We start from the raw sequence: 14,592 nt of genomic DNA, 5'->3' as shown, positions 1-14,592 counted from the left end.
TGCATCTCCAAATGTCATGAGACTGCTCTCAACCTCAGAAATAAACCTAATCACAATCTGTAAATGTTACAGCCGTTTCTATAATATACTCGGCCTGACTTTGGAGGCCTGCATTTATATTCACACACATGAACCAAAGACAAAACTGAATGCTGATACAGCACATGTTGAATGCCCGGTATACAACGCATTTTGTAATTCATATCAAATTCTTTGAAAATCTGTCAGAACCAATGTCGATTGAAATTCGCAGCTTAAAACGTCCATATACTGTCCTGTAGCCTGCTTTTTGGGAGCTTTATACAGGGTTATCACCTTTTTGTGCAAGATTTGTGTTCTTTTCCTTAAAGTGCACACACCTGACAAGGCTGCTGTCTTGTTCCCGACTTACATCCAATTCTCTTTCTCCAGTAAAAGGTATAATGTATGCTAATCCCCCAGGTGTCAATAGGAACTCTGTTCAATGCATTTGAGATAGTAGTGAAGAAGGGGCTGCTCCTATCGAAGACCTGGAAGATAAAGTCAATGGCACAGTCAATAACAATAAGGTTGTAGGCTTTAATGAGGAATGTTAATTTGAACACAATCAACTGGATTTCAGCTTAGCTGATTATCAACCTTGGACTTCTATGAGGGTGTTGATAATGCAGGCAGTCCAGGGAGGACATTTTTTTTGTTTTAAAATCTTTGACAGCTTTTTTTTTTTCTTCAGAGGAGCGTTTTTCTATTAAATCAGTTTGCCTTTTGGCTGTTTAAGTTAGAAACTAACCAAAAAATAACAGTGAAATTCCAAAAGCCTAAACAAAGACAACACAGCACTGTTCACTGCACAGTGAACTTTATTAGAAAATTGAAGGAACACTCTATACACTTTACAAAATATATATTCTGGATAACAAACAGTAATTAAAGTTACTATAACCAGTCACTGGCCCTTCTGTGTAATGGCCATTCACCCAGTTCCCACTGGAGCCATTTAAAGTCCCAGTCCAAACCTCCTCCTCATGTTACAGGCAACACAGCCTTCTCCTCACTCTCTCCTTGATCCCATTCCATCAGCAGCTCTGAGGACACCTCTGTAAACAGATGATCCCAGTCCCAGCTCACATCATCCTGAAGAGCAGAATAGGGGGGAGAAAATAAGAATCAGAGGGAGACATACCAAGAAAGAGAGCATGGGGAACAGAGGGAGCAAAGAGAGGAGAATGGGGGAAGGAGAGCAGAGGGTGTTAATGTACACATCATAAATCTTGATTACCTGGGAGACAGACTGGCAACCTCCCTTGGTGCTCTAGAAACAGCTGGACAGGCATTGCTGGAAGCTCACAAGCTATATTTACTAAAATCTCACTCACCTCTTTCACCTCCTGCTCTGGCGCTAAAACCTTGGTGAGGAGCTTTAAGTCAATCTCTCCATCCTGAAGAAAGATCGCAGTAAAATTCACTTAGCTTGCACAAACAAAGGTAAAGTTGGTTGCAAAATTAAATGGACCACCTTGCCGAGAAGAGAAGTAGGAATATGAAAGAGATATAAGAATAAAAGACTGTTCTTGACATACCAAAGTCTGGAATGCAGAATAATGCTTCAGATCATTGTCCAGATCTCTGTAGGTCATTACCCGGTTTACCTGGATGCTAACAGGGAGACAAACAGTCAGAATAGGCATCTAGTAGAATAACTGTATGGATTTCAATCAAGACAACACACACAGAAAAGTAGTAGTCATCCTGACTGCAGTGCTTTCACACTACATGCAAAAGAAGAAGTTTGTGCACATTGAAGTTCCAAGACTTTAAGCAAAGACCACAGAGAGCAAGAGATGGTTGCCAAGTGGTAAACGCTTCAAATTGAAACCCAGCTGCTTATCTGTGGGTTGGAATTAAGTGGGGGGGGGCTCTCAAAGTGGCCGGGGCCTAGCAGTGCATGCCAGTCCTACTTACTGCACATTACACGCTACATTGCCCCCGCAATGAGTTCAATGTGGATATTATCTCGCACAGAGAGCAAGCCCCAGCCTAATAACCTCCACCGCTGTCATAGCCTTGCTACATATTCGACACATGTCGGCGTGTCTCTCACTGCCCTGTAAATCAAAGGGCCCGGTTAGTAGAGACCCTGGTAACAGAGTTGCATAAATCACACCCAACTGTTATTTCTCCATTTCAGCCGATAAAGCTAGACACTCTGCAATGGCATGAGTGGAGGACAGGTAACCATCAAAGTCACCAGAGCAGACTACTGATCTAGTGTCCTGTGCACAGACAGAGGTTAACTGTCATCCATAGGTCTGGGGACGCTGTGTGTGTGTGTGTGTGTGTGTGTGTGTAAGTAGTCACTACCGTACCTTGGTGGAGCTGCAATTTGCATGGTGAGATCTTCTTCCTGTACTTCTTCGAGGTCTGGAATCACTGGAATATCTGAAAACCAAAAGAAATATGGAGATCACAACATTTTACAGAGGTTCTGATAACATTTTAAAAAGTCTCAAAATGTGAGAAAATCGGATTATAAGCAAAATAACAGAATCATTGAAAATACAGTAACTCCCCTGTGTATGGCTGCTAAAAGTGCACATTTTTGTGAGAATATGTGTATGTGTGACCATGTCTCTGTAGCACTTCCTCCACTCCCTCTCTCTCGTTACATCCTCATAAGAGCTGCCCTGTCACAACAGCCATGCGGACATGAATATTCAGGAGGCAAGGCGTCAGCTCTTCCTGCTGTGAGAGGGGCGCTGGCCAGGGGCTCCCCAGAAAGCACCCCCTGCTACCTTAGCATTTGGGCCCTGTCAGTGCCGCCCACCCTCAGGACCCGCAGTGGCCGGTAGGCCGACCTCCATGTCCACTCTGCCACTCCGACTGGGGCGGCATCCAGCCATGTGCAAGAGTATTTGCTTGCGGGCCCATCTGTGTGGGGTCGGAAGTCACAATGCGGCCTGGCAGGGGCTGCAGTGCCAGGAGCCGCCAACCCGCTGCTCAAACAGTGGGAACCCACTTTAATTGGCAAAACGCAACAGGACAGAGGATGGCTCCACTCCCAAGAAGGACAGGGCAAACTTTCACAGCATTTTTCAGATAGACGTTTGTTGGAGCAGGGAAATAAAAGCGGCAAAATAAAACAGATTGGATGAAATAAGTTGTATAGTTAATAATAAATGAAGATACTGATTGAAATAGTCTCTTTTTGTGTGATGATATTTATCAACTAAAGGTTACAATATAGCTATAAGACATATACAATAAAAAGAATGTACACAATAGTCAATGAGGAAGCATTGTTTGCAAAAAAAAGTGTTTTTATCATGTTTGTATAAAAAAAGTATACATTGTCGTGTAGTACAGACAGTTGCCTAAAACTAAAACTTCACTGGATTTCCATCTGCCCTTATAAAAAACTGTGTTAACTTTGGATGGGATGTGGATTTCTTGACTGCACATCCTTATTAGCTCCACAGCTGTGTTGACAGTGAGAGAGAAAGAGTGGAAGCAAGAGAGAGAGAGAGAGAGAGAGAGAGAGAGAGAGGAACAGACATGGAGAGAAAAAGAGAGAGCTGGACTGCATGAAGAGGGTTGTCAGTAATCTCTAACCACAGTACTGCACCCTGAGGGGAAAGTCAATAGAGGACCTAAATAGAGGTGAGGAGATGGAAGTGTGCATCTGATGTGAGGAAATATCTCGGCATCTATGTCACCATTCCTTCAAAATAACTCCTGAAAATAAGCTGGAGTTGAAGAAACATCGATCTGTGATGCAACACAAAATTGTAGTTCTCCTTAAAAGTTAGTGACTGTTACAGTGACTGTTATAGTGACTGTTCTTAAAAAAAAGAAAACTTGGTCAAAACCTAACCTATCAACTCTCAGAAGATAAAAAAGCTCACCCTCTGTTGATAACTTATTTCTTTCTTTTTTTTAATTAAACCAAATTAAAAATGCCACGCTCGTTTAGCCGCTGACAAGATTCATCTGTGTTTCTGATATCCAAATAAATGCAGGCGCTGGTATTTCATATTCATGAGGCCCCGGTGACACTTTGTCCTCTCATTTACAAAGCACAGCGTTCAGCAGAATCTGTCCCCCCTGGACCCCCAATCAAATTTAATGGTCTTAGTGCAATGACATCAAAAAGCCTTGCTCTCCAGCTCTTTGCAAACAGCTTCCTGGGTTGTCTATCTGTCCACACGCACACACGCACATACACGCATGCACACACACACACACACTTTTTCATTTCAGCCATTAATAAACTATTATCACATTCCATGAGAATTCAATGTAAGGCAGAGTCATTTGTTGTCTATATGCAAAGACTACTATTAAGTGAAAAAGGGAACAACATTTTTGAATGAGTTCAAATCCAACCCATTACTGGAGGTCAAGCGGGGCATAAAAGCAGCTGCAAACAAGCCAGTGTTTTCATCTGACGCAAAGGGCAGCTCCATCAGTAGGAGCTGTCATTCCTTAGCACGCCACATACACTCACTTCCTTCCCTCTGCTGGACATGTATCAAGGTGGCTTTTGTCTGGCAGTGAGCAGGACACGCATATCCTTATTACATGGTCGCGTCCAGCTTCCTCACTGAAGCATGTAAATATCAAAAGGGGATAATTTGCTGTGAATGTAGACATGCTCCCGGCAGGCACACGCCAGTCAGCGACTTTGGAGAACAGGACGTCTCAGGCTCCTATAATCTACGCAGGGGTCCAGTCAAATGATTACTTAGGCACAGAATCCATTTGAAAGGCTTATGGGACAATTTTCAACACATCAACGGCTATGAGTAAGACAGTGAGACATGAAAAAGATGAGTGTTTTTGTGATACTGGTGCTATTTTAAGTGACTAGCAGGAGGCTGTGGGGCCAGCTGATGAGAAGATGGGAGCAGGGGACTGGGCTAGCCTTCTCTCGCTCTCTCTCTGTGCTTGTAGCCAGTGGACATAAGGGATAAGGGTGGGGGACATAATCAAGATCGCAGGGGCTATCTCACTAACCCTCAGCACTGTAATTTCCAATGCCCCTGCCTCCGGCTCTGTATTAAGAGGTCTCCCTCCACAGAGTAATAATCTTTCCGGCGGCATTAACTGCAAGAGAACCAAACCTCTGGACTCTTCATTCAACTGGCCGTTTTAGCCATTACAAACTAGATAGTAACAGACAATATGTGTATGTGTACATAAAATGGAACTGAGATATACAGTATTATAAAATGTTTAAAGTACCTCAAACCCTGCATTTCATGTGCGCAAATGTAATTATATCAGTACATTTAAAAATTAGTTCAGTAAAATATTGCAACGTTTACATAGGGATGAGTGATAATTAAATACAATTGTTTACTATATCTCCACATTATAATAATTTGTAATACCGTTTTATCATAATTCACAGTTCTCATGAGAAAATGAACGGTAAAAGTTACAAATTTTACTAAAAAACTACAAAGACATTTTGGTCAATTTGACAATTGTTTCCTTAATGTTAGGAATTCTTCACATAATTGCAGCTTTGTTTTGAGTTACATAACTTATATTTCATTATTCTTCCTATTCTAAGTATCATCATCATGTATTGCAATACTGAAATTAGAAATATGATGATGGACATTTTATACAGCGTTATGATCTGTAGCTGACTGCAGATAAAAGGGTTTGAATAATATGGTATTTATTTGTTCATAAATGGCATTACTCAATACTACCTGAGATATGGATGTGTTATAAGTCCTTAAGTGTGGGCAACTGAGCATTTCATGTTGCTAACCTATCTTTACTAAGGCAATTTTGACCCTATTTCTCCAACTGCCTTGTGCCACAAAATAGAACAATTATTCTAGACAGGGTTCAGCTGAAATTTCCCCACTCAGTTTGACATTGTTTGTGGTGCGCAGAGTTGGGCCCTCAGGTGACTCAGTAACTGCGAGATCGGTATTCAACAGCACCTGCCTGACACTCTGTGTGTGTGTGTGTGTGTGTGTGTGTGTGTGTGTGTGTGTGTGTGTGTGTGTGTGTGTGTGTGTGTGTGACTAACTGAGCAGCTCTAGATGGAGAGGGAGGGAAACACTTAAATTCCATCACCTACAGATCTAACCTTATTTACTGAGCATATTCATTTGTAAAATTCTTAAAAGGGGCCCTGCTTATACGGTGTCACACACTGGTCAAAATGAGAAACACAGAAGCAGAAATCTAACACATGAATTAATGCTGGATTCAAGGAGAAATATGGTGTGAGCATCAGTGAAAAGCGAAAGCTGACTAACTGCTTATGTGTTCCACTTCCAGAGAATGAATGTGCCGGGGGAGGCACTGGAGGGCTCCTCTTTGCCTATGAGGAGAGACACAGAGTGGGGCATAGTGAGGGTGCTCTTACCTCCTTCATCATCTGATCCCTGGGGAGTTTGTGGTCGCAGGCGGCGGCTGTAGAAACAGGAAGTGTGAGAGTATGAATTATTTAATGCTTTCAAAATGGAGTCCAACGGTGAGGTCATCCCAGGGAGTGAGTGAATTAGCTACTGGGCTACTTTGCTTTGATGATAGGCCTGTGTTTTGTCATGTCTTTCTCTCACAGTAGTGATGATACTATGAGACGCTGCTGTGCTGTCTGGGTGACCAGCTTGCAAGCCTTAGACAAGATCACCTCTAGGATAAAAAAAAACAACAAAAAAAAAACAGCTGGAGCAGCAGTCTGAATAAGTATTACTGAGACAAGACAGTTGTGACAGAAGTACAACATAAGGGATTTTTTTTTTTTTACAGGGTAACAACTTTACACACAAAGCCATTCAGGCACTGAGGCACTGGGCTTCAACTGCGGTGATGAGTAAAACATAGACAACTTCGTCCTCTACCTGCCTCTCCTCATGATGTCTATTCTAGTCACAGAATGATGTGGGGGAGGGTGATGGGGGAAAAACTAGAATAACAGAAAAAAACTTGGCTCCTAACAGCAATAAAAGTGATGACAACTCAGTCACGCTATTTTTTAATCATGTTAAGTGATTGTTCTTGGAAGGCAAGGATTAGTTGAAACCAAGGACAATCTAAAAGGACAGCACTATTTCCACTTTACTGCAAAGGAAACCAACATTTAAACTGACCTATTTCATGCATACACACAAACATGTAACTGGCATTGATTTGGTGGCTGAGTGAACTTACTCTTCCAGGTCTTCAGCAGCAGGCCTTCTTGAAGATCTGTACAGCAGCAGAAAAAAACAAGTGTAATTAAATAACACACTTGTTAGATTATATTTTTCCTGTCTTCAAAATGAAGACATTAATGATAAGCACAAGGAATAATTATATATATATATATATATTCATATTTATTCTTATTCCCGGCACAGTCCTTAGAGGTATTTTGAGGAATACATCCTCTCCATCTGTATCTAATGATAGTAATTCTGCTATATCAGACACAGTGGGGTCTACAAAAGTTGTCTTCTGCACTCGGTTTTCTCAACCTCGTCTCTTGCTGGATGATGCTGCTATTTTCAGAATTCTCTCCATTTACACAGCTTAGCTTGAAGAGAGCATGGCAGCTTTTTAAAAAGGTAGAAATCAGACCAAAACAAAAACCTTATTATTACCTAAAAAGTATTTCACCATATCAACCCTATAACATAAGAAAGGAATCAAAGCAGAGTGAGTGCTTGTGTGTTCTACTAGCCTAAAATTCGTATAAGAGGTTTTAATCTTTTCTCATGATACAAAATGCTTTTGCTCGTACTCCTGGTTGAGTAGTGCCCCCTACTGGTTTTAAAAGTAATACATCCAGTACAGCAACAGTCTTCTTGCTGTTATTTTCATCCTTTCATTATGTCACTCATCAAGACGTGCGGTAATAATTTATATTAAATAAATTCATACTTTTAAAAAAAATACGTAAATATACATTTCTAAACAAACAGTAATAATAAAAGAACTGCATATCATAACACATAAATCCCAATTTTGGGATTAAAATCCCTGCACACTAATGCCAGTGTTCATCTCCGGACATCACTAGAAAGGCAAACCCGCTGTGAACAAGCATGGGAAATAAATTAAAGCTTCTATGTCAAAAGTAGCACCTGCACAAAAATGCCAATCCCTACTTTCAGTTCACCATTAGAAAGATCCCTCATTTTTCCAGAAGTTACTTACTTTATTCTATCAAAGGGTTTTCCTGCGGGGTGTTTGAGGAACAGTTTGCTGTGCAGACTGTAAAGACTTTAAGGCTAATTTGGTTTGTGACTTTGGGTTATATCAATAAAATTGACTTGACAGGCAGACCAGACATTTCAATTTAGACACACAAACTCAACTCAAATAAATAAAGCCTGCACAAAAATCCAGATATCGCACCTTAGAGTAGTGTCCCACATATCAACTGTAATTAATCTGAATATATACATTTAAGTTATAATGTATTTTTTATGTGTATTGGAAAAAGGGGAGACCCAAAATAAAAGGAAAGAGTGACATAAAACACATCTAGCTAAGCAATTCTCAGCTGAAAATGTTGACTCCTGTTTTGTCAGTCTTACCCATACTGGATACTGGAGTCCAACCAGGCAGGGCAGAGAGGAGCTAAGGGAGCCTACCTGCCTGCCCTTGGACTGTGTCCTGTCTGGGGGGCGGGGGTGGCGACACTTAAGACACATTACAGGCCCCTTGATTAAGACTCATGTAAGGCAAAGCGATAGACATGGTAAAACTGTCTGGAAAAAGTTGTTAGGGATAAAATATATTGTGACAACCTGGTTTCAAAGGTTCATCAATAAACTGACAGATCATTTAGTGTCAATTAGAAGTGATAGATCGACAAATCCCGGGATTTCTGCGCTGGGATTAGTGGGAGGAGGGCGGCGGTGATTGAGCATGAGGGGTGACATTGAAGGGAAAGTCCTTGCCGGTTCCAGGGGGGACCATTACTTACATTGTTTCACAGGGGATCAATGTGCACGCAAACCCCTTTTACACCTCCTGTGTTTCAATCGCTTTGTGACTAGGAATCAAGCTAGGATACGCAAAAGCAGAGAAGCGACACACTGACCTTCTGTGAGAAAGGATAGATCTATTGAGTTTGCTGTTTTCCTTGCTTGCACTAACGGTGCAGTAAACTACGCAAATAAGCACAATTGACTCAGGCCGTTCCCTTTGCTGCATCTCCCATTCTCTCTCCTCCACCTCTAAAAACAGTGGCAGGTGGAAGACAGACACAAACAAGAGAGGGAGTTGCACACTAAAATAAAAATGTTCTCATGTTGATTTAGTCATGTACAGTATTCAGTTAGTTGTAGTTGAAAGAGCAAACACAGTCCATCTGTTCCAAATATTTCATGGATTCTCCATGTTGTGCTCCCTATGTAAAGAGCAGACTGCAGTGGTAAGGGGTGATTAAGTGGCTTCAACCCCGGTGATAAAGTGGCTAGCTGACTAACAGTGCCCTCCTGTGGCTGATGCATTAACCATGTCAATTACTGCCTTGCTCACAGATGAAGACGAATGGAGAGTTGCCTGCTCAGACAGGCTCCCTCTAACCTTGTTGATTCACAGCCTGAGTGCCAAATATGCACTGATAAATAAGCTCATTCAACAGCATGAGAGTTCATTAATAACACATAACCCAAGACCACAGCTCGCAGTCTCCACTAAGATACGTACTTGGCAGAACCAGACCCAGAGCTTTCTTCTGCCCAGCCACCCTGCCGCCGGGCCGGTTTAGGAGGAGGGCCCTGGAAGAAGAGAGAAATGTATTAGCAAAAAGCTTTATTGAATGATTACTCACTCACAAAGAGGACAAACAAATCACATTTGTTAGCATTCTAAATGCTATTCTGCTTTAATCTTGGAAAATGAAGCACAAAAACATAATGGTATTTTTTTTATGATTTAGCTTTATGTTTTGTCATAATTATAGGGGCTTATAATTATAGGCCTTATGTGTTACATCAATACCTGTTTGACAAAGTGGTGAATAGGCTATAAAGTGTAAGTACAAAATCTGTTTTAAAAGTGAAAATGTGCCGGTAGGTGGACCTCTTGTCCATAACAATGGAGAGGGGGGGCACCATAAATTTGCATAAATGTAAAACAATAAAATGCATGTTTATTTGTCCTGCTAAAGGTGTGGGGACCATTTAAACCAAAGTTCACCACTAATCATATACTCCAATAAGCTACCAAAACCTCCTGTACAGTAAACAACATGATGTGATAACCGATATGTGCAGCAGATTCATCTAAAAGTATTTGCACTCCATTGTTTTGTTTATTATTATACCATCCATTTTCAGCACCAGAACATGTGAAGCAGAGTGTGGGAACTAACAGGGCCTGTAAGTCTGTCCCTAAAATAGATTGATAGTAAAAAAAAAATTTGATCTTTGATTCTGAAAATAGTAAACTGAGTATGCATCTCAATCCTGAGACCGGGAGCCAGAGACCAGCACTTGAATGAATGAATTCCTCAGAGCACACGAAGGTGGGCACTAGACAAATGAATTAGGGAAAAAAGGCACAACATTTCTCATTACTAAATTGGGTCTGCAGAGGACAAAGTGCTTGTGAAGAATTTCTTTCGTTTATGATGAAAGAGGAAATAATCTTTCATGGCTGGTTCCTTCACCAAAGCCATTTATAAATCTGAATGTCACCATTAAGCAGGGCAGAGGGAGGGGGAGCCACTCTGCTCTGCTGTATATCACCATTAATCGAGAGAGCTGAGCCTGAAACCGCTCCCTCAACTTTGTGTTATTAGTAACTGTCTCTTTATTAGGAACAACGGGAATTACAATAATGACAATTGAGTCATTTAAGCAACATTAAAAAAAATTCTTCCAAGTTATGTGAAATCCCTCTGATGTTTGGTATTTCTGACAATGAACAATTTTCATGAGAGACAAGATAGTAAGGTCAAGTGTCTTTGAGTGGAATACATGTATCCTGTGACAGTTATTTCACTCTACAAAAATGGAGAGGACCATAAGTGTCCTGAGAAACAAAACAAATCTGTGACTCATATTTTTCATGACCAAATAAGAACTTCACAGTTGTAGTAAAATAGTTATGGCTGTTAAGGCAATTAACTTAGCTCTTGTAGTTTCTAATTTAGGATTCTCTGATGGTCTCCAGGGCAAGGGATTTGTGGTGGCCAAACTCTATGAGCCCATAAAAGCAAATGAGTCTTTGTTTAAAAGGATGTCAGGAATGTGACCAATCAGTTGGGTATTTTAGGCAGAAGAGGCCAGGGTTGATAAACGAAGACGGCAAATAAACACACCCAGTCACACGACACTCTGGAAAAATGTATTGCATGTGCACAGCAGGTCAGAGAGGGCGCGAGAATACTGGTTCATACATTAGGGAAGTTGCCCTAATTTGGGAACATTAGCCTAAAGCAAAAGCATTTCTGGAATGGTTTTTCTTTGGGAATGTTGGCTGGTTTACATTTTGCCAATCTAGGAGATGTGACTGATTCCATAAATGCCAGTGAAATAATTTGTTATATGTCAACTCTGATTTGACTTCTCTCATATATTTTTGCCCTATATTTAGTCTAAATATAACAACATTAATTCCAACATGTTTTAAGAGGCAGACATCACATAGAAAACAACATTGCTGCTAAGATTTAATGTGAGTCGCGTCACATTAGGCTGTATAAGGAGAGGATTTATTTTTCATGGGGACTTTAGTGATGTAATCTGCTTGTTTTTCAATTAGACAATTTACAAGAGATCCATTACAAAGCTTTGAAATTCTAAAGTGTTAAAGGGTTTTAGAGCTTGTATGAAGTAACATTACCATTTTGGAACAGTGTCTGTTTTAAAACCTGCTGAAGTAGGAACATGGTAACTCAAAATGGCTCTGCATAAATTAGCCCTCTAATAAAACTCAATATGTGTGTCACACTGGTGTTAGTACTACTGTAAATGGTATAAAGTTGATGTCTGGAGCATTAGCAGCAGAAACCATGCAAATTCACCACTTTTGTTATGCTTCCTACCTCATCTTCCTCCTGTGATTCATGAATGAGACAAAACCAAAATGCATATTGATGAAGATTAATGTTATGAGGTGAAATAATAACAAGCAACTATTTATGTATATGCCATGTTCACATACTTCTCCCACTGAAGCAGATGTGGAGGACTTCCTTATATAACGAGATTCTTCAAACGATGATTGGTCTGCTGCAAGGCGAGCTCTTCGTCCAGACTTTGCAACCTGGGAAATATGCATAATTTTTAAATGAAAAATAGATTTTGATATCACAAAGCCAGAAGCTGGCACTTCCAATGGCTCCCAAAGGTGTTGTGGTTTTGCTTTGCTTAAACTGTGTCATCTAATGAGCCAACCAAATGTTGTCTGGATGGACTTCGAAATGCATTTTCATAAACCAACCAGGTTTGGTGCTGAATATGCTTTTTCTTCATAATTTTGTACAACTTCCAAATATTTGAAGTCACACTGTGCAGATGTGGCAATGATATTTTCCTTTTTGCACAGGATAGAAGCACTATTCAACATGTGGACATCATTTGTATGATATTCCTTGAAGAATGTTGCAACAACTCTATTGAAGGCCCATCATTACACCCTTTCACTCATAATACACGTTCAAAGTAGGGTGTTGCATTATATTACCAAATAACGAAATATATTAAATATAAAACGCTTTTTCAAATATTGATGGCATAATCATACGCAGAAATCCATTCTAAACAAACAAAATTAATTAAAAACAGGTTTCTCAAGTGCTGTAAACTCTAATTAACAGTTTTGTTTTCATCGCAAGTATTTTACCACGATAAAAATTAACATTAAACATTCAGCACCCCGAACACCAACAAACAGGAAGTGCACCCCAAACAACCTACAGTATAAAGTTACAATTCAAAGATAATAGCTTTTTATGGAGAAAGTGTGATAGCAATTAAATTAGGTATAAGTACACCCAATATGGACGTTTCGTGTAAGTTTTTCGATGGAGTAAAGGTTATTACAGACCAGCCAGGCCAGAAAACCCATTCGACCTCACTGAGCACTGTAAAATAGTGAGGCATGCAGTGCATGTCGGGAAATTTGGGGTAGCAGCGCTACTTAATGTTAGTTTAGCTAGCTAACGTTGTATACTCACAGACAACCCTTTTCTGCTGCCGTTGCTCACATGCAGTATAAGAAAATGGGTAACAGACAGGTTAAAAAGCCAACTATCTAGCTAATTTACTGACTGGCTAATTCTGACGTTTAAATTAGCTTAAAAGCTAAGCAGCTAGCAGTAGCCACAATGCACAGTAACACTGTGCTCTCAACTCCATCTACAGCATACAAACTTAACGTTACCTCTGCCCCTATTCGCTTTACTGCGTTTTCTGCTATTTAAACGAGTCACTCACATTTTTTATCGCCCCAACATCTCCGAGCTTAAAGTTATCGTCCATTTCTTTCCTCCTTGCCACCCCACCAGGGCAGCGTCTTCCTGGTTATCAACAAGCGTCACGCTCTCCATGGTAACGCCATGAGGAAGGTTCGCGTCTCGGTAATCAACGTCGCGTCAGTAGGTAAATAAACAAAAAACAATTAGCTACGATAAACAGGAAGTATTTAGCTATGACAAATTTACTATAATGCTGCTGCTGTAGTATCATGATAACAGCCAGGAGCTCGTTATGTTTATATTTGTTTCCCTTTTTTTGCTGCAGGGTAAAAAGCCCGTAAGGGGCTTCTCCTGCGATTGGACAGCATTTACATGTGAACGCAAGGCACAGTGTCACCATAAACCAAACCCATTTTTAAGAAATAAGGTAAATAGATATTTGATCTGAAGACCTACAGCATGATAACTTTTAAGAATAGCCTGATCAAGTGACTAATTTCCTAAAATTAGAAAGCGTTTGCCATGTATACTGAAGCATGCAGTTCCAGTGAAAGGTTGGACCAAATATTGACTCAGTGTTGTTGGGTCAGTAAAAATAAGGGACAGGGACATTAGAATCATTATGTCATCTAAACAATCAGAGTCTGAGTTCGCCTTATACCAAACAAACAGCATATTTCCCACAACTCCCACGCCTTTGACATTTTCTTCTGTCACATTGTCTCTTCTACTGTAGTGGTCTGTCACGTCAATATCGACACAGGCCCACTGAGAAAGTAGGAAGATGGACCCGACGTTTCCCCTGGCGTCCGCTAGATGTCGCTGCTATGCATACTTTATGTTCCTGGGGAGAAGCTGAACGGTAGCAGCATCCAGCGGATCACAGCAGCTGGCTGGGCTCCCCGTGCACCTAGATGTCTTATAACTTTGGCCCTCGATCTGCATTTGATTTTCCTACAAAACTTTATTTTAGATGTGGTTGGTATTGTCAAAATACTTATAAAAGTCCACTCAATGACCACCCAGCCAGGCTCAGAGGTCTTTAGGCTAATTGATGGGCATTTCTGAGCACACAGCTACATGTTGCTTAACGGGGTTCAGCTTGTTCCTGTTTTGAATGACATCATTTCTGTCAGTGTGGGGGTAGTTTGGTAGTAGGTGGGTGAATGAGGCCGGGGGGGACAAATGTGTTATATATGTAGCCTATATCTGTGTGTGTGTGTGTG

The 14,592-nt window shown here is 40.7% G+C and overlaps 1 protein-coding gene and 1 long non-coding RNA gene across 3 annotated transcripts; one reads left to right on the top strand and one right to left on the bottom strand.

Annotated features, from left to right (window-relative positions):
* Positions 1–683: 683 nt before the first annotated feature.
* Positions 684–13,646, bottom strand: ift43 (intraflagellar transport 43 homolog (Chlamydomonas)). 2 transcript variants are annotated; one of them, XM_032500339.1, is made up of 10 exons: positions 13,386–13,646; positions 12,112–12,213; positions 11,993–12,004; positions 9,649–9,719; positions 7,159–7,194; positions 6,371–6,417; positions 2,346–2,418; positions 1,560–1,635; positions 1,356–1,418; positions 684–1,113 (listed from the first exon to the last, which is right to left on the bottom strand). In XM_032500339.1, exons 1-10 carry the CDS (start codon positions 13,428–13,430, stop codon positions 1,003–1,005), a joined length of 636 nt encoding a protein of 211 aa, XP_032356230.1. In that variant the 5' UTR covers positions 13,431–13,646; the 3' UTR covers positions 684–1,002. The 2 variants fall into 2 exon arrangements, with proteins under 2 accessions (XP_032356230.1, XP_032356232.1); XM_032500341.1 differs by lacking the exon at positions 11,993–12,004.
* Positions 13,498–14,582, top strand: LOC116670065 (uncharacterized). The gene is made up of 3 exons (XR_004326935.1): positions 13,498–13,550; positions 13,692–13,793; positions 14,103–14,582. It is a non-coding gene; the product is annotated as an uncharacterized LOC116670065 (long non-coding RNA).
* Positions 14,583–14,592: the final 10 nt, after the last annotated feature.

Source organism: Etheostoma spectabile, chromosome 20, assembly GCF_008692095.1.
Source record: "Etheostoma spectabile isolate EspeVRDwgs_2016 chromosome 20, UIUC_Espe_1.0, whole genome shotgun sequence".
Lineage (NCBI taxonomy): Eukaryota > Metazoa > Chordata > Actinopteri > Perciformes > Percidae > Etheostoma > Etheostoma spectabile.
The sequence above is the reverse complement of the archived record's forward strand: the minus strand, read 5'-3'. Positions and strand labels throughout refer to the sequence as shown.